This window comes from Oncorhynchus nerka, linkage group LG15 (genome assembly GCF_034236695.1).
Source record: "Oncorhynchus nerka isolate Pitt River linkage group LG15, Oner_Uvic_2.0, whole genome shotgun sequence".
NCBI classification, from domain to species: Eukaryota; Metazoa; Chordata; class Actinopteri; order Salmoniformes; family Salmonidae; genus Oncorhynchus; species Oncorhynchus nerka.
The window spans coordinates 84448276-84476013 of record NC_088410.1 but is presented as its reverse complement, the minus strand read 5'-3'; the positions used below and the strand labels follow the sequence as shown (position 1 = coordinate 84476013).

General features: G+C 44.3%; 1 protein-coding gene across 3 annotated transcripts in view; it reads right to left on the bottom strand.

Moving 5' to 3' along the window:
* Positions 1–26598, bottom strand: part of LOC115143425 (E3 ubiquitin-protein ligase TRIM62-like) — a 41550-nt gene extending 14952 nt beyond the window's left edge. Inside the window, exons 1-3 of one of the 3 annotated variants that reach the window (XM_029683847.2) lie at positions 26032–26598; positions 24707–25288; positions 1199–1294 (exon numbers count right to left, since the gene is read on the bottom strand). In XM_029683847.2, the coding sequence (XP_029539707.1) occupies positions 1199–1294; positions 24707–25114 (504 nt within the window). In that variant the 5' untranslated portion in view covers positions 25115–25288; positions 26032–26598. The remainder of the gene's footprint in view (positions 1–1198; positions 1295–24706; positions 25289–26031) is intronic. The other 2 variants (XM_029683848.2, XM_029683849.2) reach the window with 2 other exon arrangements.
* Positions 26599–27738: the final 1140 nt, after the last annotated feature.

Here is a 27738-nt window from a genome sequence, read left to right as displayed (position 1 = left end):
CAGCTCGTTAAATCAGACAAACCCCCACGGCCAGAGAATCAGACAACGTCTGCTCTTCAGACAGGGAAGGGGATGCCCCTAAACACATGGGCCCAGGACTGGAACTAAACTAGAGCACCAGAACCAATATAAACCAATTAAGTGACAAACAGCAGTGTTGGGGGGCATTTAAGTCAAACCAAAACAAGGGTATTGGCAGCCTCACACCACCCTACTCAGTTTCATTTTCATGTTCCAGGGGAGAGAGTGGTAGAGACGATTATGCGTGTTTGAGGTGGGCGGTCTCCCCTTTCAGGATTACATAACATAATTTGTGGGTGCTTTGATCAGATCCTACAAATCAATTCTTATTTGGATTCTGTGTGTGGTCAAGCAGGAAGAGCAGGAGAACAACAGAGCATTTCATTGTCATCAACCTAAATGTATTGGAGAGGCAGAGAGATCGATTTAGTTCCCCTATGGGCCTCTTCCAGGCAACGCACATCTCTTCGGACAAATGATAATGATGATAATGAGATGGACTGATTTATAATGGAGGGGCTAGAAGAGCTCCAACAGGCAGTCAGCTGAAGGTGACGGCAGTGGAAGCAGGCAGGTCTGCCTTGCTGGGCCAGAGCCATTTTAAGTAAAGTCCTGCAGACAGGACAGGAACGCGGGATGGCGCTGGCTGGGTTGGCGAGCCAGGGAACAGCCAGCATGTAAACAGTGGAAAGAACGACACCCTTCCAAATGACAAATACCGCTGACGGCCCACACTCACTGTCAGACAGCCCTGCCTTTGTGAATCTCAAAGTCATCAAAGGGGGAAGAGATGAGACAGAAAAGGTGATTGAGGAATATCTGTTGTATTGAGTGGCTGCTCTTGTTCCGCTGATTAAAACAGGGTGTATAGATTAAAGATATGCTCATTAAACCAATCAGTTCAGTACAGACTTAGGTGGATGGTGAGCTAGAGATACGATGAGAGACAGACAGAAACAACTCAACCATTAACTTGGTCTCTAATGGGTAAAAAGGCTCTCCAAGTTACCTTGGTCTCAGTGAGTAGTGCTTAGTGTGTTACCTTGGTCTAAGTGAATGTTTGTGCTTAGTGTGTTACCTTGGTCTCAGTGAGTAGTGCTTAGTGTGTTACCTTGGTCTCAGTGAGTAGTGCTTAGTGTGTTACCTTGGTCTCAGTGAGTAGTGCCTAGTGTGTTACCTTGGTCTCAGTGAGTTGTCTCTGCAGTAGCTGCAGGGCCTCTGTGTGTCCCTTCTCACTGTCCTGCAGAGTGGCCAGCTGCTCCTTCATCTCCCTCTGCAACAGAACATATCAGACAATATATTAGCGAGCGCGAAAGAGAGCGAGCGCAAAAGAGAGCCAAAATGAACTGGGTCTGAGGAACGGAGGTTTCCAGAGAGGGTTCCATCAGAGAGAAAGTGAGTCTCTGTGCTGCTGTCCCCCGGGCCCAGTCTAGACAGAGGTCCCCCGGGCCCAGTCTAGAAAGAGGTCCCCCGGGCCCAGTCTAGACAGAGGTCCCCCGGGCCCAGTCTAGACAGAGGTCCCCCGGGCCCAGTCTAGACAGAGGTCCCCCGGGCCCAGTCTAGACAGAGGTCCCCCGAGCCCAATCCGCTGCACACACAGTGACTTGAATTCTAAAAGCAACATAATCCACTTAGACAGAGGCACAGGCTCATATGACTGGAATTGCTAAGTGTCAGAAGTGGAGCAGGGGGACTTCAGGTGCAGGGCTTGAGAATGTGTTGAATGTCATGCTGCCAGTGAAGATCACTGCTAAGCTCTCCTCCTGTTCCAATAGTCCAGAGGGATAACACAATTCTACATGGGACTGTCAGTAAAGAAGGACAGAAGGGGTCATTTAACTGCTGCTATGGAAAGTACTGAGAGGAATATCAATGCAGCAATAGAACATTTCTTCCTGTTGACTATCAAATATTCAAGCCAACAGTCTTCAAATTCAGTTCTCCGCTCTTTGGCACAGAAACAGACCATGTACTTTGGTTTACGATGTGCTGACGGAAAAAGCCCATTTCATTGGTTATAATATTGGCTACAAAATAGATGTGGTAGACATGTGGGTAGTTTCTTTCTATACAGCTTTGAATGAGCCTTTTCAAGGACATGGACTAAGTAAAACAATCTCCCAGTGCTGAGATGGAACGTGGCTTTACATTTTAATGATAGGAAGACTGCAGTACGGTCAGCAGGTTCTATTTCTCTCAGGGCCAGCTCCTGCCTGCAATAGGTCAGAGGGCACTCTCCTCTTACAGGCTATGGACCAATCCGAAGAGAGGAGCGCCGTTTACACGGGCTTCTGCACTGCCAGGGACCTCACTCTGTTGTCTGACTGGATGTTGTATGCAATAGTAAGCAGATCATTGTATTGGCCTATAGCATCGAAACCGAGAGAGGGGCAACGCTGTCCCATGCCATTTGAAACTGCAGTCTGTCTGCTTTAAGGAGTCAAATCAAGCTGTATTTATACAGCACATTTCAGACAGAATGCAACACAATGTGCTTCACAGGAAAAAAACTAATGAAAATCAAAACTTCAATATTTACTACAAAACATACATAAGAGTATAAAAAAAACGAAAGAATAACAATAAAAACAGGGAAAAAAGCATCCTAAGGAGAAAAAAAAGCTAAAAAGGCAGCCCTAGACTCCTCCCCCTGACCATCTTAGCAGGCGGACCAAAGTCTGATATGATATTTCCCCCAGGATGCCGAGCGGCAGGGAACAGGGTCACGGTTGGTTGTCTAGATTATAAACCTAACTAATTTCTCACACACACCCCTCCCCCTTTCTCTCACATTAACAGCTCCAGGCTACATCTTAGAAAATGAGATCATTGCCTCACATTTCCTAAACACGCACAGGGGCTTAATATTTTCCCCAAACGTTCCTGCCAGCTGCAGGTACTAATACAGCAACTTGCTTAGGAGCTAAAGAGGGTTACTGGCTTCAAACAGGCTGCCTGCTCTGAGGAAGACAGGAACAAAACAGCCCCAGTCGCAGCGTGAATGAGCGTCACACAGGACTTCTGGAGTTCAACAGGTACTCAATATATATATTTATATTTTGTCAGGGTTTTGCATGCATACATATAGTTGAAGTCTGAAGTTTACATACATCTTAGCCAAATACATTTAAACTCTGTTTTTCACAATTCCTGCCATTTAATCCTAGTAAAAATTCCCTATCTTAAGTCAGTTAGGATCACCACTTTATTTTAAGAATGTGAAATGTCAGAATAATAGTAGAGAGAATGATTTATTTAAGCTTTTATTTCTCTCATCACACACCCAGTGGGTCAGAAGTTTACATACACTCAATTAGTATTTGGTAGCATTGCCTTTAAATTGTTTAACATGGGTCAAACACGTCGGGTAGCCTTCCGCAAGCTTCTCACAATAAGTTGGGTGAATTGTGGCCCATTCCTCCTGACAGAGCTGGTGTAACCGAGTCAGGTTTGTAGGCCTCCTTGCTCGCACACGCTTTTTCAGTTCTGCCCACAAATTTCCTCTGGGATTGAGGTCAGGGCTTTGTGATGGCCACTCCAATACCTTGACTTTGTTGTCCTTAAGCCATTTTGCCACAACTTTGGAAGTATGCTTTGGGTCATTGTCCATTTGAAAGACCCATTTGCAACCAAGTTTTAACTTCCTGACTGATGTATTGAGCTGTCGCTTCAATATATCCACATAATTTTTCTACCTCATGATTAGATCTATTTTGTGAAGAGCACCAGTCCCTCCTGCAGCAGAGCACCCCCTCAACTTGATGCTGCCACCCCCGTGCTTCACGGTTGGGATGGTGTTCTTCGGCTTGCAAGCTTCCCCCTTTTTCCTCCAAACATAATGGTCATTATGGCCAAACAGTTCTATTTTTGTTTCATCAGACCAGAGGACATTTCTCCAAAAAGTACGATCTTTGTCCCCATGTGCAGTTGCAAACCGTAGTCTGGCTTTTTAATAGCGGTTTTGGAGCAGTCCTCTTCCTTGTTGACCGACCTGTCAGGTTATGTCGATATAGGACTCGTTTTACTGTGGATATAGATGCTTTTGTACCTGTTTCCTCCAGCATCTTCACAAGGTCCTTTGCGGTTGTTCTGGGATTGAATTGCACTTTTCACGCCAAAGTACATTCATCTCTAGGAGACAGAACGCATCTCCTTCCTGAGCAGTATGACACCTGCGTGGTCCCATGGTGTTTATACCTGCGTACTATTGTTTGTACAGATGAACGTGGTACCTTCAGGCATTTGGAAATTGCTCCCAATGATGAACCAGACTTGTGGAGGTCTACAATTGTTTTTCTGAGGTCTTGGCTGATTTCTTTAGATTTTCCCATGATGTCAAGCAAAGAAGCACTGAGTTTGAAGGTAGGCCTTGAAATACATCCACAGGTACACCTCCAATTAACTAAATTAGCCTATCAGAAGCTGTTTAAAAGGCACAGTCGACTTAGTGTATGTATGCCTTTTCCAGCATGATGGAGCACCTTGCAATAAGGCAAAGGTGATAACTAAGTGGCTCGGCGAACAAAACATCGATTTTTTGGGCCCATGGCCAGGAAACTCCCCAGACCTTAATCCCATTGAGAACTCAAGAGGCGGGTGGACAAACAAAAACCCACATGTTCTGACAAACTCCAAGCATTGATTATGCATGAATGGGCTGCCATCAAAAGAAATCTAAAGAAACTGAAGCAGCAGACTGTGATGAGGTAGACTGTGAAATTCATATTTCTGTCATTCTCAACTTTTGGCCACGACTGTACATACACACATATACAGTGGGGCAAAACAGTATTTAATCAGCCACCAATTGTGCAAGTTCTCCCACTTAAAAAGATGAGACACCTGTAATTTTCATCATAGGTACACTTAAACTATGACAGACAAAATTAGGGGGAAAAAAATCCAGAAAATCACATTGTAGGATTTTTAATGAATTTATTTGCAAATTATGGTGGAAATTAAGTATTTTGTCACCTACAAACAAGCAAGATTTCTGGCTCTCACAGACCTGTAACAACTTCTTTAAGAGGCTCCTCTGTCCTCCACTCGTTACCTGTATGAATGGCACCTGTTTGAACTTGTTATCAGTATAAAAGACACCTGTCCACAACCTCAAACAATCACACTCCAAACTCCACTATGGCCAAGACCAAAGAGCTGTCAAAGGACACCAGAAACAAAATTGTAGACCTGCACCAGGCTGGGAAGACTGAATATGCAATAGGTAAGCAGCTTGGTTTGAAGAAATCAACTATGGAAGCAATTATTAGGAAATGGAAGACATACAAGACCACTGAGAATCTCCCTCGATCTGGGGCTCCACGCAAGATCTCACCCCGTGGGGTCAAAATGATCACAAGAACGGTGAGCAAAAATCCCAGAACCACACGGGGGGACCTAGTGAATGACCTGCAGAGAGCTGGGACCAAAGTAACAAAGCCTACCATCAGTAACACACTACGCCGCCAGGGACTCAATTCCTGCAGTGCCAGACGTGTCCCCCTGCTTAAGCCAGTACATGTCCAGGCCTGTCTGAAGTTTGCTAGAGAGCATTTGGATTATCCAGAAGAAGATTGGGAGAATGTCATATGGTCAGATGAAACCAAAATAGAACTTTTTGGTAAAAACTCAACTCGTCGTGTTTGGAGGACAAAGAATGCTGAGTTGCATCCAAAGAACACCATACCTACTGTGAAGCATGGGGGTGGAAACATCATGCTTTGGGGCTGTTTTTCTGCAAAGGGACCAGGACGACTGATCCGTGTAAAGGAAAGAATGAATGGGGCCATGTATCGTGAGATTTTGAGTGAAAACCTTCTTCCATCAGCAAGGGCATTGAAGATGAAACGTGGCTGGGTCTTTCAGCATGACAATGATCCCAAACACACCGCCCGGGCAACGAAGGAGTGGCTTCGTAAGAAGCATTTCAAGGTCCTGGAGTGGCCTAGCCAGTCTCCAGATCTCAACCCCATAGAAAATCTTTGGAGGGAGTTGAAAGTCTGTGTTGCCCAGCAACAGCCCCAAAACATCACTGCTCTAGAGGAGATCTGCATGGAGGAATGGGCCAAAATACCAGCAACAGTGTGTGAAAACCTTGTGAAGACTTACAGAAAATGTTTGACCTCTGTCATTGCCAACAAAGGGTATATAACAAAGTATTGAGATAAACTTTTGTTATTGACCAAATACTTATTTTCCACCATAATTTGTAAATAAATTAATTAAAAATTCTACAAATCCTACATAGTTTAAGTGTACCTATGATGAAAATTACAGGCCTCTCATCTTTTTAAGTGGGAGAACTTGCACAATTGGTGGCTGACTAAATACTTTTTTTGCCCCACTGTATATATATAATGTATGTATGTATATATATATAATGTATGTATGCATGTATATACACACACAAACATACACTTCTAATTCCACACATTAAAGAAAACTAAAGGTTGGTTTGTTCTGATTCCATTCACATTCACTAAAGCAAAGCCCAAAAAACTTGCTCAAGCCTAGGTCATAATTCTGTCAGGCAGCAGACATGAAGGCTAAACACACTGCTCTGAACTGACAGCCGGTACAGCGGTCTACGGCAGCAGTCTACGGCAGCGGTCTACGGCAGCGGTCTACGGCAGCGGTCTACGGCAGCGGTCTACGGCAGCGGTCTACGGCATGGGCCGTGGTGTGTAAGTCAGTGTGTACAAGAACAGAACCAGTTACACAGGCAGACACATACAGTGCCTCAGAACTTATTCACACCCCTTGAGTTATTCCACATTTTGTTGTGTTACAGACATATTTCAAAATGTATTAAATATAATCAAAGTGAAAACATGTTTTTAGAAATGTTTGCAAATTTATTGAAAATGCAGAAATATCTAATTTACATTAGTATTCACTCCGAGTCAATACTTTGTAGAAACACCTTTGGTAGCGATTACAGCTTTGAGTCGTCTTGGGTATGTCTTTGGGGATTCTCTCATTTTCTTCCTGAAATATTTTTTCTCAAGCTCTGTTACGTTAGACAGGGAATCTTCAAGTCTTTGCACAGAATTCAAGTCTGGGCTTTGCCTAACCAAACCCCAAACTTGAATTCAGGCTGTAACACAAAATGTGGAATATGCCAAGGGGTATGAATACTTTCTGAAGGCACTGTATATAGATGCCTAGAACAGTTGATTCACAGGGGTGATGACAAACTATTAGTCATGGGTTATCAGCTTAGATCTTCCAGAAAGGAAGATGCCTGCTTCCACCGTGAAAGAGGGTTTGTACACAGGAAGACAGAAAGTGTGTCAGACTGAAAACTTTTGATTTCTGCACCTCGTCTCACACTTTTGGAAATGCTGCCACAATCTAAGTGACAGAAAAATGTCAATTTTTGTACACTGCCGTTGTAGGATCATAACCCTGATTTGATTGCATTTGAATAGAGTCTAGATTGATAGTTTAAACTATCGTTTTGATCAGTTTAGGCAGGAAGATGCAGTTAGTTTTAGCCCGTTGTTGGAGAAAGAGGCTGTATATCATTGACACGGCTGGCTGGACTGTCTGGCAGCGCTCTGCTGAAGCAGCACATCCATTCTCCAGCCCTCTGCCAAGAAGACAGGTTCCCCACTGCCTTGCCCTACCATGTCACACTCTGTGATCATTAATATACAGCTCTATAACACTGATTCCTGGAGACCTCACTAATAGCCCTCTTTAAACTCCGCTGTCCTCACACTGCATCTCTGAACTGCTCCCCTGTTCAAACAATAAGCCTTTCAACACTTCTCTTTTCATCAAGATGTACATTAGCCGATTCAGAATTATGAGTCAGTTTCTGAAAAGGGAAATCTTGTGGGAATCCCTGGTAAGGTTCTAAACTACCCGCATGTGTTTCTTCTAGTTGGAGGACGTAGGATAGATGTGCATGCTCTCCTCGGTCTCAGCTCACTCAAGTAAAGCAGGCTGGGAACATTCATCATTCACATGACTTGACCTATATTCTAACCACTGGAGAAAGCAAGCATCACAGCTTCCTCTTTTCCTTTGAACTCTACATAGCCACAACTTTCAAAAGGGTGCTTTCACATATTCCCTTTTGATCTGGAAACGTTTGGTACCCTGACCCACGCTATAAAGCATGTGTGAAACGCAAAGGAACCCTGGCTGAAATGAATCCTGGAACTGCGTGAGTTCATGGTCCAAGATCCAGGACCAGAGTACCAGGTAATGGGACACGGTGAGTCACGCGGAACTTTTACTGCCCATTATAAACTCGCTAACGTCATTTAGAATGTACGTCTTGCTAATCGCAACCTGAAACGGTTATTTCCAGGTCTTGTGAATGCAAAACGTATTTTGTAGAATCCTCACAAAATGCTCCAGGAAACCGAACCAGGGTACTGAATTTCATATGTGAAAACACTCAAAAAGTTTCCAAGGAGTTAGACCAGCTTTTGTGTAATTGGCCAAGGTCAGGTAGGCAGGTGTGTGTGTGTGTTGTTCGGCAAGCCACTTGTGTTGGGGCTCCATTGTCTGGTGTTAATCTCGTTAGTAACAAGAGCTGGGCAGCCAGGGCCAGGGAGCCTGTCACAGCAGCCACAGAATGACTCCTCAGACACAGTCAGCCTGGCTCTCTCTCCAATCTCCCATCTGTCTGCTAGCAATAATCAGACCACTCACTGGGCCCTCCTCCTTCTCTGCATCCTCTGTGAGGATGAGGTCAGAGGGGGAAGAGGAATGTCCAGTGGCTGCGTGTGTGATACAGTCACTATCGCCATCTCGTATACAATGACAGACAGGGCTGGCTGTATGTTCATCGAAGACAGTAGGTTACATGGGGTGGATGTTACCTCCAGCTTCAGACTGTCTCCTTGGTCTGCAGTAGCCTGCTGGTGCTGTTCACACTGCAGGGACAGGGCCTCCCCCAAAGAGGATGCAGGCTCTGCTGATGAGAGTAGAAAATTAGTGGCTGGGATTTAAGGCACAGCTTGAGAACATTTGGATGTTTCTGAAAAACGCTGTGGTCTGACACAGCATTTCTGTTGCTGAGAGTTGTTTGTGATTATATTTTCCCTGACTGCTTACCCCAGTGGCAGTCTATTAGCAGCAGCCAGACAGACACACAACCAAGGCGCTGTTGGCATGAGGCTGTTAAGATCAGTGGTTTATTAACACCACTATTGTTTTCTGGTATCAGATTTACTATTTTTATTAGCTACTTACAAATCATGAATAAAAACACTTCATATTTTTATGATTTGGTTTGGCTAGCTTGTTATTAAAATGCTTTTCCCCCCACACTGACTGGACTGCATTCCAATCAGTGTGGGGGATTGGACTGCACGCAGCTAGCCTCCTTGACTGTTCCTAAGAATAATCATTCAGGAATAAAGAAAACAAAAAAAAGCATTCCTTTCCTGAAGAGTCATGGAAAAATGGAGCTCATATCACAAGAACATATTAATGCGACTGACTGGTTGTGAAACTGATAGCCTGGAATGGTCTCCTCAAGTCTGGTCAGTTACTCTGTCAGGGGTTGGGCTTCCTTTGTCATTGGGGCCAGGACGATACCAGTATCGCAATACTCATTAGTATTGTGGCAAGGATACAACACACATAGTGGATTCATCTTCTTTAGGAAAACAGCCCTAACAAACATGTCATCCAGAGTCATATTCATTCATTCTCCAAACTATAGCACACAATATTGTAAGTACAGCAGGTTTTTAAATGACTAAAAAGTATGGTCTGCTTTGTGTTTTAATTTTAGTCATGGAAAAATGTTAAAACATCACAGCCCTATTTGTGCTTGTGTTGGGATCAGTAGAAGGGTCGTGCTCCATGAAGGCATGGCAATTCCAGCCTGCTAGCTAGCTGGTTGGGGTGGACTGCGTCAATTCCAGCCTGCTAGCTAGCTGGTTGGGGTGGACTGCGTCAATTCCAGCCTGCTAGCTAGCTGGTTGGGGTGGACTGCGTCAATTCCAGCCTGCTAGCTAGCTGGTTGGGGTGGACTGCGTCAATTCCAGCCTGCTAGCTAGCTGGTGGGGTGGACTGCGTCAATTCCAGCCTGCTAGCTAGCTGGTGGGGTGGACTGTGTCAATTCCAGCCTGCTAGCTAGCTGGTTGGGGTGGACTGTGTCAATTCCAGCCTGCTAGCTAGCTGGTTGGGGTGGACTGTGTCAATTCCAGCATGCTAGCTAGCTGGTGGGATGGACTGCGTCAATTCCAGCCTGCTAGCTAGCTGGTTGGGGTGGATTGCGTCAATTCCAGCCTGCTAGCTAGCTGGTGGGGTGGACTGCATCAATTCCAGCCTGCTAGCTAGCTGGTTGGGGTGGACTGCGTCAATTCCAGCATGCTAGCTAGCTGGTGGGATGGACTGCGTCAATTCCAGCCTGCTAGCTAGCTGGTTGGGGTGGACTGCGTCAATTCCAGCCTGCTAGCTAGCTGGCTGTGTGGACTGCATCATTTGTCCCTGTGTTATCCAGGCCAATCTGCTGACTAGGTTGGGTATGCTGTGTAGAAGCCATTACTTACCCTGATGTACTGTAACCTGTGTTCTGCACGTCAGCAGACAACACCCCACCGGCTATTTTACAACTGACCACTACTGTGTTCCCTCAGTCGCCACCTCACCCATATCCACAATTCTAGTAAGTTGTTGCACAGACTCAGCTAGTGAGACTTCTGTTATCATACCTAAACAGGTCTTACAGATCTACAACAATGGGAAAAGGCATACCTAGTCAGTTTCACAACTGAATGCATTGAACCGAAATGCGTCTTCCGCATTTCACCCAACCCCTCTGAAACAAGGAGGTGCGGGGGAAGGGGCATCAAGACGTATCTAGGGCTGGGGATTGATTTGAGATTGGCCAATATATATTCTCTTGCGCTGATAAAGGCAGAGAAAAAAAACTATAGTGTAGCGCAAATTAGCTGTGTATTTTAGACATGACATAACTGAAATGCATTAGTGGTCCTCCATAAATCAGTTACTAATAGTGACTCAGATAAATGTGTGTTCTGTTCCACCCACCCACGCAAAAAGAATTACACAAAACAAATGTGTAATGTGTGTGTGACCAATAAAATTAGATTTATGAAGAGGACAAGCTGAGGTTCTTACAAGCCCTTAACCAACAATGCTTTAAGAAGTCAAGCAAAAATAAGTGTTAAGTAAAAATAAAAAGAGATGTATGCAGAATGTGCAAGACACACAAATCTCCATGGAGAACATCCTGTCACCATTGCATGCAGAGAAACCACAGCGTTAAGACACTTTTGTTTGCCTTCTCCATCTTGGCTGCCCTGGACACAGTTGTGCACTCTGTAGCGTTGTCTTCCTGTGGCTGGCTTTGCCATTTTATTGCTTGCAAGTATTTCTACTTTATTTGACCCATTAGACTTATGCACACACACAAAAAAATTAACATTTGCAGTCACACTGTCAGAGTTGAGGTCAGGCCAGATATACGCTGTAGCTCCCAGTCCATCCTTTCACTTTCCATCAAGTCAATAAACACAAGGGTGAACCAGGCCCCAACACAAAGCTAGAGGTTTTGGACAAGGGACAATGGTACCACTACCCTGATTTCAGCTTGAAACATAGACTGAACAAAAACAGGTCAACGTGGCCATTGGTCACTAGATTCCAAGTAATTGCTGTGGCCTGGGGAGGGGGAAATGCAGTGTCCCATCTATGGTGGGGGGGCAGACTGTGGTTGTGAGAGATGAGAGGGGGTGATTAATACCATACCTGGCCAAGACCTGACCAACAACAGAACCAAAAACCTGGTCAAGTTTAAGGACAACCAGCATGCACACTCTGTTTCCACCACCCAATCTCCTTCCAGAGCTGCTTTAATATTTCGGCTTGGCTTTACACCTCATGAATAATCTAGCGAGGAATTTAACGGAACTGGAGGGCTCCCAAAAGGTTCACTTGACACTATATGATTTTTCACTTTAAATTATGCCCATTAAGTAATTAAAACTCGTTTTTCAACCTTCCACAATTTTCTTGTTAACAAGGGAAAAAAATGGTTAACAAGTCGGTTAGGACATCTACTTTGTGCATGACACAAGTCACTTTTCCAACAATTGTTTACAGACAGACTATTTTACATACACTAAGTTGACTGTGCCTTTAAACAGCTTGGATAATTCCAGAAATTTATGTCATGGCTTTAGAAGCTTCTGATAGGTTAATTGACATCATTTGAGTCAATTGGAAGTGTACCTGTGGATGTATTTCAAGGCCTACCTTCAAACTCAGTGCCTCTTTGCTTGGCATCATGGGAACATCAAAAGAAATCAACCAAGACCTCAGAAAACAAAATGTAGACCTCCACAAGTCTGGTTCATCATTGGGAGCAATTTCCAAATGCCTGAAGGTACCACGTTCATCTGCACAAACAATAGTACACAAGTATAAACACCATGGGACCACGCAGACGTCATACTGCTCAGGAAGGAGACGCCTTCTGTCTCCTAGAGATGAACGTACTTTGGTGCGAAAAGTGCAAATCAATCCCAGAACAGCAGCAAAGGACCCTGTGAAGATGCTGGAGGAAACCGGTACAAAAGTATCTATATCCACAGTAAAACAAGTCCAAAATCGACATAACCTGATAGGCCGGTCAGCAAGGAAGAAGCCACTACTCCAAAACCGCCATTAACAAGCCAGACTACAGTTTGCAACTGCACATGGGGACAAAGATCATACTTTTTGGAGAAATGTCATCTGGTCTGATGAAACAAAAATAGAACTGTTTGGCCATAATGACCATTGTTATGTTTGGAGAAAAAAGGGTGAGGATTGGAAAATGAAGAAGACCATCCCAACCGTGAAGCACGGGGGTGGCAGCATCATGTTGTGAGGGTGCTTTGCTGCAGGAGGGACTGGTGCGCTACACAAAATAGATGGCACCATGAGGAAGGACAATATGTGGATATATTGGAGCAACATCTCAAGACATAAGTCAGGAAGTTAAAGCTTGGCCGTAAATGCGTCTTCCAAATGGACAATGACCCCAAGCCTACTTCCAAAGTTGTGGCAAAATGGCTTAAGGACAAAAAAAGTCAAGGTATTGGAGGGGCTGTCAAAGCCCTGACCTCAATCCCATAGAACATTTGTGGGCAGAACTGAAAAAGTATGCGCGAGCAAGGAGGCCTACAAACCTGACTCCGTTACACCAGCTCTGTCAGGAGGAATGGGCCAAAATTCACCCAACTTATTGTGGGAAGCTTGTGGAAGGCTACCCAAAAGTTAAACAATTTAAAGGCAATGCTACCAAATACTAATTGAGTATGTATAAATAAAGCACTAAATAAACTTCAGTTAGTGCTAAACACGGCTGCTAGAATCATGACTAGAACCAAAAAAATGTGATATATATATATATCATATTACTCCAGTGCTAGCCTCTCTACACTGGCTTCCTGTTAAGGCAAGGGCTGATTAAGGTTTAACTACTAACCTACAAAGCATTACATGGGTTTGCTCCTACCCATCTTTCCGATTCGGTCCTGCCATACATACCTACACGTACGCTAAGGTTACAAGACGCAGGCCTCCTTACTGTCCCTAGAATTTCTAAGCAAACAGCTGGAAGCAGGGCTTTCTCCTATAGAGCTCCATTTTTATGGAATGGTCTGCCTACCCATGTGAGAGACACAGGCTCGGTTTCAACCTTTAAGTTTCTATTGAAGACTCATCTCTTTCAGTAGGTTCTATGATTGAGTGTAGTCTGACCCAGGAGTGTGAAGGTGAACAGAAAGGCACTGGAGCAACAAACCGCCCTTGCTGTCTCTGCCTGGCCGGTTCCCCCCTCTCCACTGGGATTCTCTGCCTCTTACCCTATTACAGGGGCTGAGTCACTGGCTTACTGGTGCTCTTCCATGTCGACCCTAGGAGGGGTGCGTCCCTTGAGTGGGTTGAGTCACTGACGTGATCTTCCTGTCCGGGTTGGCGCTTCCCCCTCGTCTCAGGATGGTAAGTTGGTGGTTGAAGATATCCCTCTAAGCAAATACTTATTTTCCACCATCATTTGCAAATAAATTCATTAAATATCATACAATGTGATTTTCTGGATTTTTTTTCTCATTTTGTCTGTCATAGTTGAAGTGTACCTATGATGAAAATTACAGGCCTCTCATCTTTTTAAGTGGGAGAACTTGCACAATTGGTGGCTAACTAAATACTTTTTTGCCCCACTGTATGTATGTGTGTGTATGTGTGTGTATATACACACATATATATATATATATATACACATATGTAAAAAAATATATTTTTATTAAATTGGCAGATTAATCGGTATGTTCTTTTTTTTGGTCCTCCAATAATAGGATATGGGCTTTTTTTGGTCCTCCAATAATCGGTATCGGCGTTGAAGAATCACAATCGGTCGACCTCTAATCGGAGTATTTATCATGTCTTATCCGGTGTCCTGTGTGAATTTAAGTGTGCTCTCTCTAATTCTCTCTCTCTCGCTCTCTCAGAGGACCTGAGCCCTAGGACCATGCCTCAGGACTACCTGGCCTGATGACTCCTTGCGGTCCCCAGTCCACCTGGCCGTGCTGCTGCTGCTCCAGTTTCAACTGTTCTGCCTGTGGCTATGGAACCCTGACCTGTTAACCGGACGTGCTACCTGTCCCAGACCTGTTGTTTTCAACTCTCTAGAGACAGCAGGAGCGGTGGAGATGCTCTGAATGATCGGCTATGAAAAGCCAACTGACATTTACTCCTGAGGTGCTGACCTGTTGCAACCACGGTGGTTATTATTATTTGACCCTGCTGGTCATCTATAAACATTTTAACATCTTGGCCATGTTCTGTTATAACCTCCAACCAGCACAGCCAGAAGAGTCTAGGTCCAAGGCCACCCCTCATAGCCTGGTTCCGCTCTTGGTTTCTTCCTAGGTTCTGGCCTTTCTAGGGAGTTTTTCCTAGCCACTGTGCTTCTACACCTGCATTTCTTGCTGTTTGGGGTTTTAGGCTGGGTTTCTTTACAGCACTTTGACATAGCTGATGTAAGAAGGGCTTTATAAATACATTTGATTGATTGATGTAAACTTCTGACCCACTGGGAATGTGATGAAAGAAATACAGGCTGAAATAAATCACTACTATTATTCTGACATTTCACATTCTTAAATTAAATTGGTGATCCCAACTGACCTAAGACAGGACATTTTTACTAGGATTAAATGTTAGGAATTTAAATGTATTTGGCTAAGGTGTATGTAAACTTCCGACTTCAACTGTAGGTAACAATACATCCGCCACGCTGATCCTCAACACAGGGGTGCGTGCTCAGCCCCATCATGCACTCCCTGTTCACGCATGACTGCACGGCCAGGCACGACTACAACACCATCATTAAATTTGCTGATGACACAACAGTGGTAGGCCTGATCACCGACAAACAACGAGACAGCCTATAGAGAGGAGGTCAGAAGACTGAAAGGAGGCTGAAAAGATTTGGCATGGGTCCTCAGATCCTCAAAAAGTCTACAGCTGCACCATCGAGAATATCCTGACTGGTTGCATCACTGCCTGGTATGACAACTGCTCGGCTTCTGACTGCAAGGCGCGACAGATGGTAGTGTGAACAGCCCAGTACATCACTGGGGCCAAGCTTCCTGCCATCCAGGACCTCTATACCAGGCGGTGTCAGAGGAAGGCACTAAGAATTGTCAAAGACTCCAGCCACCGTAGTCATAGACTGTTCTCTCTGCTACTGCACAGCAAGCGGTACTGGAGCGCCAAGTCTAGGTCCAAGAGGCTTCTAAACAGCTTCTACCCCCCAAGCCATAAGACTCCTGAACATCTAGTCAAATGGCTACCCAGACTAATTGCATTGCCCCGCCCCCACACCACTGCCACTCTCTGTTGTCATATATGCATAGTCACTTTAAAAACCTACATGTACATACTACCTCAACTAACCGGTTCCCCCGCACATGGAATCTGTACCGGCACCCCCCTGTATATATTGTTATTTTTTTACTGTTGCTCTTTAATTACTTGTTACTTTTCTTCTCTCTTATTCTGATCCATATATTTCTTAAACTGCATTGTGGGTTAGGGGCACGTAAGTAAGCATTTCACTGTAAGGTGTTGTATTCGGGCGCAAGTGACTAATAAAATTTGATTGCAAAGTTAGGACTACTTTTAACAATTCTCCCTAGTTTTTGTTTGGCATCCGTTTAAAAAGTGAAAAATTGGAGTCTCAGCATAATTCTGTTACCGTGGAATTTCCATCTCTGATCCCATTGCACCTTGACTGAGAAGGGGGAGACATCGGAGTTACTGGGTAAACAGAGATAGGCCTAACCTAGAGTTATAATACAGAGGAAACACAGGAAGGGTAAACGACGTCAACCAGACAGGCTTCCCCACTCCTGGAGCACCATTAGAGTGAAGGGGTTGGGCTGTGAGGCGTGGAGGGGTTGGGCTGTGAGGCGTGGAGGGGTTGGGCTGGGAGGCTCACTGATGGAGCAGTAATGAGGACTCCAATCAACAGTACACCTAATTAAATCATCTGGAGCTAAATCACAGACACAGGGAAGGAATCACATGAGATTATGGCCCACACTAGCCCTGGCCTCTAAACAATGGCCTGTAATCTGGGATGCTAAATCCAAAACTAATCAGGAGCGCACAGCTCAGAGCCTTAGGGCTTTCATGGGGTCTGAGGCTGTCGTCCACACAGCACAATAATTACATTACGGACATGCTGCTCTAAGGAGAACTAAAGGAGGGTGGTGTATGGGCTACTACAGTCTACATACCCCACTAGACTAGCATTTAATATTCACTTTTAATTGTCAGATGAAGTTGTTGCAAGGATAAAATTTTATCCATGTAAAAGATTTCCATGCTGATCTGTTCCACAGTATCAACAAGGTGAACTAGCAGAAATGGGCCTATATAAACCCAATTACGCTGGCCTATTTCTCAAGCCTCGCACCGAATGTGGCTATAGCATTCATCTGCTGATTCTTCAGCGCGTTGCGTTTCAGGGATCACCAGCTGGAGAACCCTTTTCACCCAATTCTACAGGGAGTTGGATTGTAATAAAACAGATGTGGAGACCAAAGACTGGCCTCCGGATAAACGGAATGTTGGTCAATCCATCGATAAACAGTGGAGACTAATCCAAATCTGAACAGTGGAGCGAACAGTCCTTCAGTGTAATAAATTCTAATCTCTGACCAAGAGAATGCAAAACCAGCAACAGTCGATGTATTATCTCAACAACTGTTCAGTTCTTCAATGACACAGTGGTAAAAAAGAGAAACATGCAGTAAAATGAAGATTGAGAGGATATAGGTGAGCTTGTCATGTTCCCATGGGAACCGAGAAGTCTAATTCACAACATCAGACTTGCCCATTGTAAACATACAGAAATTCCTCTATTCAAACAATACAGGGCAGCAGATGTAAAGGATCCAAGATGGCGTAGCAGTCAGACGTCTTTGTCTTGTCCCATGTGTATATATATTTTTCTTCGCATTCTTTTTAATAGTTTTCCTAAACCTCAACTTCAAAATACTCTCCTGCAACCCGCCTCACCCAATGTGGTGTGAATCCGGAACCCCGCCGATCCTCTACGACTGGAATACCGACATAATCTGCCCGAGGATTCCAACAGGCCCCTCAGGCACGACGCCCGCTGAATGCCCATTCTGTTAACCGGCTAAGCCTGCTAGCTACCTAGAGCAACTTGGAACCCTACTAATTCCACGACTGGTCTATCGACGTCACCACACGAAGAGGCAAAAACATACTTACCCCCATCGGTACGTCCCCCAAAGGCTAACTTGCTAGCCCCGGTCTACTAACTGCTAGCTTGCCTGCGTCGGTCTGCTAACTGCTAGCTTGTTTAGCCCGGGCCTACTAACTGTTAGCGTGTTTGCATCAGCCTGCTAACTGTCTGAATCGCCATGTTCCCAGTCAGCCCAACCACTCACTGGACCCATATGTTCACTTGGCTATGCATGCCTCTCTCTAATATCAATATGCCTCATCCATTACTGTCCTTGTTAGTGATTACTGTCTTATTTCACTGTAGAGCCTCTAGCCCTGCTCAATATGCCTTAACCAACCATGTTGTCCCACCTCCTACATATGCGATGACATCACCTGGTTTAAACATCTCTAGAGACTATATCTCTCTCATCATTACTCAATGCCTAGGTTTACCTCCAATGTACTCACATTTTTACTCCATGTGTAACTCTGTGTCGTTGTATGTGTCGAACTGCTTTGCTTTATCTTGGCCAGGTCGCAATTGTAAATGAGAACTTGTTCTCAACTTGCTTACCTGGTTAAATAAAGGTGAAATAAAATAAATAAATAAACATCCTACCTTACCTTCGTCTGTACACTATGCCTTGAATCTATGCTATCGTGCCCAGAAACCTGCTCCTTTTACTCTCTGTTCCAAACGTGCTAGACGGCCAGTTCTTATAGCATTTAGCCGCACCCTTATCCTACTTCTCCTCTGTTCCTCTGGTGATGTAGAGGTTAATCCAGGTCCTGCAGTGCCTAGCTCCACTCCCCAGCATGAGCTCAGAAGATAAATGGGGTGCAATCAATTCACATATGGTATCGAGTGCACTGCTGGTGGCAGAGGGAGGTCTATAGCAAGTGGCAACAGTGAGAGACTTGTTTCTGGAAAGGTACATTTTTAGAAGTAGAAGCTCGAATTGTTTGGGTACAGACTTGGATAGTAATACAGAACTCTGCAGGAATAGATATAGCAAGCAGCTTCAGTGGTAGCCGCAGTAGCAAGCAGCTTCAGTGGTAGCCGCAGTAGCAAGCAGCTTCAGTGGTAGCCGCAGTAGCAAGCAGCTTCAGTGGTAGCCGCAGTAACAAGCAGCTTCAGTGGTGGCCGCAGTAACAAGCAGCTTCAGTGGTGGCAGCAGTAACAAGCAGCTTCAGTGGTAGCCGCAGTAACAAGTGAAGTAGCTACTGCATCTTCATGTCTGAGGACATTATGTCTGGACACGTCTAACAGAACATGCCTGTTCTGCCATTCCCCATGGCTGTTTCCACACAAATGCAAACGCTGTCTCTCTTTCTCTCTGCGCTCACTGAGCGCTGAACTGTTCAAACATTAGCGAGTTATTTAACAAATTTTTTCACTCTGCCTTGTTCTGGGAACCACCTCTCTCAGAAGAATAAGGAATGAGGAGGAAGATTAAGGACGGGATAGAGAGAACAAGAAAGTAAACGAGAGTGAGGAAAGAGAGGGGGACCTGGAACGGACTGGGACAGGCCTCAGGAGAGAGCCATGGGTGCCCTTGAAATTGCCTGACTCATTACTGCAGCAATGGCCATGTATGTGGAAGGGGAGCTCAGAGAGAGCTGTGTGAGTGTTAGAGAGTGAGTGAAAGCCCTGGTTAACCCCTGAAGGGACACTTCAAAGGCCCATACGCTCCTCTCTTTCCCCTGCTTCAAATACCACACAGTGTTACAGTGGAGCAGGTAAGGGGAAAATGTTAACACCTCATCCTTAACCTGTGTGTTCTGGACCAGATAAGGATGAAATAATAACTGGGGAGGTCTAATGGAGAATGGTGTACAGGAGCTCCCTTTAACTGAAATACCTTGTTGGAGAGGTTCAACACTAGTGCTCCCATAGACCTCATAGCAGTAGAGCAAATCTGGGGGCCATTGGAAACTTTGCTAAAGCAAACAGATGTGCTGCACCCCTACCACAGCCTCCAGCCTATCCCTCAAAACAGAGTATCTGAAGCTCAGTCCCCAAATCCCTGTATGCATGGATAACCAGGGCTACAGAACCCTTCTCCTCATATCTGGGTTTCCCATCACTGCTGTCTAATGACAAGCAGAGCAGAAAGGGGTACATGTCCCTGGGGCCACTGGAAAGCAGGCAAAGGCTCTCTAACTCCATATACTCCTGTCCCAGTCCCCATGCTGCTCTGCACACTGACAGACCACATTACAATTAAGGGACTGGCCTTAGTGACTCGATTTTGTCTATATGGAGCAGAATAAAGCACACATTCACAGCGTCCGTACAGGTCTGATAAGCTGTGTGGCGAAAGATGCCGTTGAAACAGCAATCTCCCAGCCTGTTTTTAGATGACAACAACATGGAAAACAAAACCAGAGGTCACCATTATTGCATCAAACAAAGCTGTCCATTCACCCACAACACTTCAGACGAATAGGCAAGCAAATCAAATGAATGTTTAAATAAGGCTAAACCAATAACCAACTAAACATTATTTGCATTTGTGTACAGGGGTTGTGCTGTCCATGCCAGCCTTTATGAACAGAGGCATACAGCCCTCCTAGGCAGAGTGCAGGAGCCTTTCCCCTCTGAATCTCTGCTTCCTCAAGCAAATGGCAGAGCTGCCAACAAATCCTTCCCTATACCACCTTAATATCCTTCGCATTGAAAAGCATGTGCGCAGACAGTGTGTGTACGTGCGGACAGCAGCGTGTGTCACTGAGCTGAAGTTGAGGACATGCTAGCTAGCGCATTATAGATTTGACTGCAGCATGGATCCACAGGGGTAAGGATGACAATCGGCAGGAGCTAAAGCCCCCTGACATCAACAACCTGCATGCCTGTGGTCAGAGCAGAGAAGCTAGAGATTACACCTTCTCTCACTCTCAGCCCAAAGAGTAGCTCCTGCCCTGCCTGGCAGCCACACGACAACTAAAGCCCTCGCTGGGTTCATCTGTGGGCAGAGCCAGGCCAACAGACTGTCAACCACATCCCTCATTTTGCTCAACATATGTGGCAACAGTCAGGGCATTTCATCATCTTTAAGGCACTCAATACAAAACCAAAATGTTTATACGTAAACAGCAAGGTAACCAGAGACATTTTGCTCTATCCCCCCAGTCTTCCATTAGGTCAATGGGCAATATAGCTACAGTATGCTGTAACCTAAAAGCAAGCTTCCTTGGACAAACTACTGCATTGAGATGTGAATTGAAAAGCAATGTTTTAACCCAGGGCAGTAGACCTGGTGGAGGAGTCTGTCAGCCTAGAGACATTTTCTCCTCCTCCTCGGTCTGACTGAGAACCTCCTCAGGGAGCTGCAGTGTCATTACAGCCAGAGAGAGAACAAAAGGGAGAACGATGTGTGTGTCCACCAAATTCCATCCCACCCAGCAACAAATACCCCTCAGTCTCAAAAGATGAATCCCATTCAACAGACACATCCCACCTGGCACCACAAGTGCCTTCTGAACACTGTCTTCCGAGTTGAACATTACTTTTAGACACCTTTGTTCATCACACCATGACACTTAACTTCGTCGGGGTAGGGGGCAGTATTGGGTATTTTGGATGAAAAGTGTGCCCAAATTAAGCTTCCTGCTACTCGGCCATAAAGGCTGGAATATGCATATAATTAGTAGATTTGGATAGAAAACACACTGAAGTTTCTAAAACGGTTTGAATGATGTCTGTGAGTATAACAGAACTAATATGGCAGCAAAAACCTGAGAAAAACCCCAACCAGGAAGTGGGAAATCTGAGGTTTTAGTTTTTCAACTCAGCCCCTATCGAATACACAGTGGGATATTGATCATGTTGCACTTTCTACGGCTTCCACTAGATGTCAACAGTATTTAGAAACTGGTTTGAGGGTTCTACTATAAAGGAGTGGCTCATAAGAGCTCTTTGAGTGAGTGGTCTGGCAGAGTGCCACAGCCTCAGTCCATGCGCTCATGTGAAAGGTTCCACTTTATTTCTGAAGACATAGGAATTGTCCGGTTGGAATATTATTGAAGATTTATGTGAAAAACATCCTAAACATTGATTCTAAATATTGTTTGACATGTTGCTACGAACTGTAACGGAACTTTTTTTGACTTTTCGTCTGCTCCTAGTGAAAGTGCGTCATGAATGTGGATTACTGGACTGAACGCACAAACAAAAGGAGCTATTTTGACATGAATTATGGACATTATCGAACAAAGCGAACATTTGTGGAACTGGGATTCCTGGGAGCGCATTCTGATGAAGATCATCAAAGGTAAGTGAATATTTATAATGCTATTCTGACATCTGTTGACTCCAGCATGGCGGGTATCTGTTTGGCTTGATTTGGGCTCTGAGCACTGTACTCAGATTATTGCTTTTTCTGTAAAGTTTTTTTGAAATCTGACAGCGGTTGCATTAAGGAGAAGTGTATCTATAATTCCGTGCATAATACTTGTATTTTCATCAACATTTTATGAGTATTTCTGTAAATTGATGTGGCTCTCTGCAAAATCACTGGATGTTTTGGAACTACTGAACGTAACACGCCAATGTAAACTCAGATTTTTGGATATAAATATGAACTTTACCGAACAAAACATACATGTATGTAACATGAAGTCCTGCGAGTGTCATCTGATGAAGATCAAAGGTCAGTGATTCATTTGATCTATATTTCTGCTTTTTGTGACTCCTCTCTTTGGTTGGAAAATGGCTGAATGCTTTCTGTGACTCGTTGCTGACCTAACATAATGATATGTTCTGCTTTTGCCGAAAAGCTTTTTTGAAATCGAACACTGTGGTTGGTTTAACGAGAATTTTATCTTTAAAATGGTGTAAAATACTTCTATGTTTGAGGAATTTTAATTATGATATTTCTGTTGTTTTGAATTTGGCGTCCTGCAGTTTCACTGGCTGTTGACAGGTGGGACGCTCCCACGTACCATAGAGAGGTTAACTCAGCATTACCAGGGCATGCTGTTCAAAGGGAACTTCTACCCAAAGGTGCACAGTACATTTCTTTAAACCGCCCAACTGGTCATTGAATACTAAAAGCATTTAACTGTTTTTTTAATGGAACTGAAAGACCCAAAACGTTGGCCAATAACATCCTCAAAGAGCAACATTTCTGTTCCCGTCATTTCACTGAGCTAAACAAGAAATTACTTGAAAAATTACGACTCTCAGAAAATACAATGACTCGCATTTGAAGTCACACTTATAGGGGACATGTTTGTTTCTGTATCTTCTCTCGGGGTCCTGTAGATCGGGGCAGCTTTTTACCCTCCTGCTGTAAAGTTAATACGAAATGTCACAACAGATCCCATTGGAAAAGGCTCCAAGGAGAGAGAGAGAAACTGTCCAAGAAGAACAGCATGTTGTACTAATGAATTATCTATTGAGATTACACTGCCCTGACCTTTTCAATGCTCCAAGGCAGCCTAGATGCACCATTTCAAGGCTCCTACAGCTCAGCAGCAAGTAGACCCAATTGAACTAGAGGGAAGGACATGCGAAATAGTCTACTAAGCCTTTGATTGTCAGGTACTTAACATTAAAAGAGAGGTTCTCTCTCCTCCTGAGTCAAGGAAAAAATAAGTTTAGTATGCAATGAGGGGATAACATAAGGAACATTCAGAGCCTGCAGCCATCCCACAGACAGCCTAGCCTAATGCCTGTTGGACAGAAGAGGGATTGAGGAAATAATTTCAAACGGCACAAGTCTGGTCCTTTTTCAGAGCTCCCTCCCTGGTGTTGACCAACCTACAGTGTTAATCATGTGCTCCAGTATCACACCTCGGCTCTGGTCCAACAGTGGCTCGGGACAGGGAGTGCGTCTATAGCTGCCTTGAGTGTTGACGGATTCAAGGGTATAATACACAAAACAAATGGGATTGGACTGTTACACATACTGTAACAATGGAGTGCAAAGAGAAGAGAACAGGATTAGCTACAATGCCAGAGTTATGGGATTGTGTCTCTGTGGGACTAATCAAAGTACGGAAGAAAAGGCTAACGATATTCATTGACTGAGTTTGTGGTAATATTGGGAATATCAAAGGGAAATATATTGAATTGTTGCTCTACATACTCTAGCATTAGTCTATACAGAGATGCTATTCATTATTTTAGACTACATGTGTAATGACATGTAACTAAATCAGCTGAATCGTTATTCTTTGTGAGGCCAAATGAAGGACAATTGTAGTGATGGAAATGTCATGGAAAGTCAGCCCATAAGGGTGGGGGAAACAGCTTGATGGGATTTCATAGTGCCCGAAACAACATTGATAGAAAATAAACCACCACGTAAAAAAAATCTGATTTGTGCTTATTCAACCTGTTTACTCTGCCAGAGGGGCAAAGATGGTGTGTTCATTTGCAAATCAACGGCTGGTCCTCCAGCCCTTGGCAGAAGACGTTTGTTTAGCCTATATTATAGTAAAACAATTATCTTGACTGACAATAGCGTTCCTCTGGTGTTGTTAATCTTTTGAGGTAAACATCAAGGACAATACATCAACAAGTTCCCCTCTCAGAAAAGGGCACAGAGATCAATAGTCAGGTTGTTAACTGACTATCCTACCGATCCTTGACTTCGGCGATGTCATTTACAAAATAGCCTCCAACACTCTACTCAGTAAATTGGATGCAGTCTATTACAGTGCCATCCGTTTTGTCACCAAAGCCCCATATACGACCCACTGATGCGACATGTATGCTCTCGTTGGCTGGCCCTCGCTTCATATCCGTCGCCAAACCCAAGCCTACCTGGTTAAATAAAGGAGAAATAAAAATAAAATAAATAAATGGAGCTCGGTTTCAAAAGGCTTTCATTCCCCCCTAATTCAACTCCTGAGCCCTGGCTATGACTAACACTTAGAATTCTGGACACCCCAGGGTACTAGAAGAGGAGAAAGGATGTCCAGTGGAACTGACCTGTATCTCCTCGTAGGCCTCGTCAATAGTGGTGACCTGGTGTTGCTCGTGTAAGGCTGGCTCATCACAGAAGAAGCATACCAGGCTCTTGTCGCTGAGGCAGAAGAGCTTGACCTTCTCATGGTCCTTGCACGGATAGGAGCTCCTCTGCACGTTGAGGATGGCATCCAGCGGGAAGGCTGAGTAGCGCTCCACGATGTTGGACAGCTTGAGGCTTGGGGAGAGAAGAGGGTCTGCGAAGGTCCTCCTACACTCAGGACAGTCTCGGGCCCCGTGGGGCTCCTGCCTGCTCCAGTGCTCAGTTATACACTTACGGCAGAAATAGTGCTCACAGCCAAAACTGACAGGGTCCTGATAGATACTCAGGCAAATGGAACACAAAAGCTCGTCCTTCAGACAGCAAGCCATTTGCAAACATAGAGGTTGAGATGCATCTGACTGCACACTGCTTGGGAGCAGTATGCACCTGGCTATATTTTTCAATACACTGTTCTGGACTGAGAGATCACATCAGGGTTTGGTTCTTGACTGTCAGTTCAATGACACCCCCTTCGGAATCTTGGCCACTATTCTTTGATCTTTCTGCAATGACAAAACACAGACATAGCCACTGTGGAGCAATCTAATACACAGACAACAGCAATTCACACGTGTGTAACGTTATGCAAAAATATATACATCAAAGTAAATCTGATAAAGGGTTTAAGTAGTAAACCAGACATCTTTGGCATTCATCTCTTGGTGAGCAATAGCCAGCAAGGATAAGCTGTGGTCGCTGGAAGTTATGATTTTACCACTTGTTAGCTAGGAAATTTGAACCAGTCAATTCTATGGCTTTTGAATCGCATACGTGGTAAAGCAAAAAGATTGAGCTTTGTTTTTTTAGCAGCATGGTTACATTCTCATTGTCTTCTACAACGATGGAGTCGCTCAACACAGCAACTGCAATATTTTGACCTGTCCTCCTTTGGACACTGGCCGAATTAATGTCATAAGCTAGCACGTTAGCTAGCTACGCTTAGTAGGGGAGCTCATTTAGATGTCCAATAATGACCCCCGGCTAAGAATCGACATGTCTATAAAAATAAATAAAAATAAGTGAGATAACAAGCTCCCTTCATTTGCCATACAACTTATTTAACTCACGTTTGTTACCTGGCTATTTCAGAATTTCGTTTCGCTTGTCAGCTAATATTTTAAATTGCAAAACTGACAACGTTAGCTGTCTAATTCGATAGCTAGCTAACGTTAGTTGCCTTGCTGGCCAGCTGGACTTAAAACAGCCATCTGCCTTCTCCGTAAGAAAGAGAAGGATATCAACTTACCATAGCAAATCTCCTTAAAATGTTACTTTAAATCATTTTGCTTTAAACGCAACCCTGTCTGATATTTTCCAAAATAATAAAAGAAAACCGCACCAGATCAAATTAATAATTTCAGACAGCCTCACTCACAAGCATCCACTGCTGCTCAGTCGATCTCACTCTCCTTCAGAAAGGAATGAAACAGCAATAGAAACAAACCCAACGCCTCCACCTGCGCGAACTATGGATGTCACACTGACACATCAAAACTCTTCGTTCAATCTGTGGTTGCGGATTCACATACACATGTTATTTGCTTGAGTTAAAATTTCAAACGCATAAATGATTACGTACATACAAGTACACAGACGGAGGAAAAACATTGGCTACTACTGGAGATAAATGTTGTACCCCTATAAACGAATGGAATCGCGCAAACTTCCACGCGCTCAGCTGAAAGACAAAGATTAGTTCCGCTAGCACAGCAGCACTAACGTCAAAGACAGTAAAGTCACAGAGTTCCTAAACACAGAGGCGCAACATTGCAAGACTTCCGGGAAGGCTTACGAAACAGACCAAGCAGACCAGGCTGGGTTTGAGAAGGCAATGAGAGAAGTGAACGATTCTTCCTTAGCTGTTCATTTTCTAGAAATCTAAAGGCACAACCTAGATTCGAGTCAATGTCTGCCGAACGGTTTGTGCTGATTGTACTTTGATTGTGACCGCCGGTTAAATGGTGTCCCTTGAGAATGCAAGAACAAGATGTATGTCATGAGAAGTGCAGCATATTCATAAAGAGACATATACTTGGAATATGGAGGAGGAATGGAGGGGAAAACAGAGGCAGATGAGGTCTAAGAGAGAGAGGGAGGAAGACTGAAAAGATTTGGAGTGTGTCCTCAGATCTTCAAAAAGTTACACAGCTGCACCGTTGACTGGTTGTATCACTGCCGTAACCGCAAGGCGCAACAGAGGTTAGGTAGTGCATATGGCCCAGTACATCACAGGGGTCAAGCTTTCTGCCATCCATGACCTCTATACCATACTGTGTCAAAGGAAGGCCCTAAAAATGGTCAAAGACTCCCTAGTCATAGACTGTTCTCTCTGCTACCGCACGGCAAGCGGTATTTTTCACTTATCTATTTTTTACTTAACACATATTTTTCTTACAACTGCATTGTTGGTTAAGGGCTTGTAAGTAAGCATTTCACTGTAAGGTCTACACCTGTTGTATTCGGCACTTGTGACAAATACCTTTTGATTTGATTTGAAGAGGGTGAGCTTGTGTCGATTAAAAATGACGGAAAAAGGGAGATGGTTTGTTAAAGAAGAATGATAGAAAGTGTAAGCAGAGTGAGCTGAAGACAGGAGGAGAAATGGAAGTGAATGAGGGCAAAGTATCGGGGGTGGTAGGTGTGGTGAAGTTCTCTGAGCCTGAGGCTTGGACCGAGGGTCAGGATAAAGATGAGTCTGTGACAGTAGGAGTGAAGTTTTTGGAAAAAGTGGACCCTTGCTTTTTGGCTGCTCCATTTGTGGTTTCATGGTGAGTGAAAACAGAGTTGGGTGCTGTGGAATTGGTGAGGGTAACTAGAAGTGATCTTGTGATAATTGTTCGTGTTTCTGCTGGTCAGAGCGAGCAGGCGCTCCACGTTAAATGAATGGCAATAAATGTGAATTGTTTTGCTCTCAAGAAAAGGGCACCATTGGAATGAGTGATTACTGGGGTAG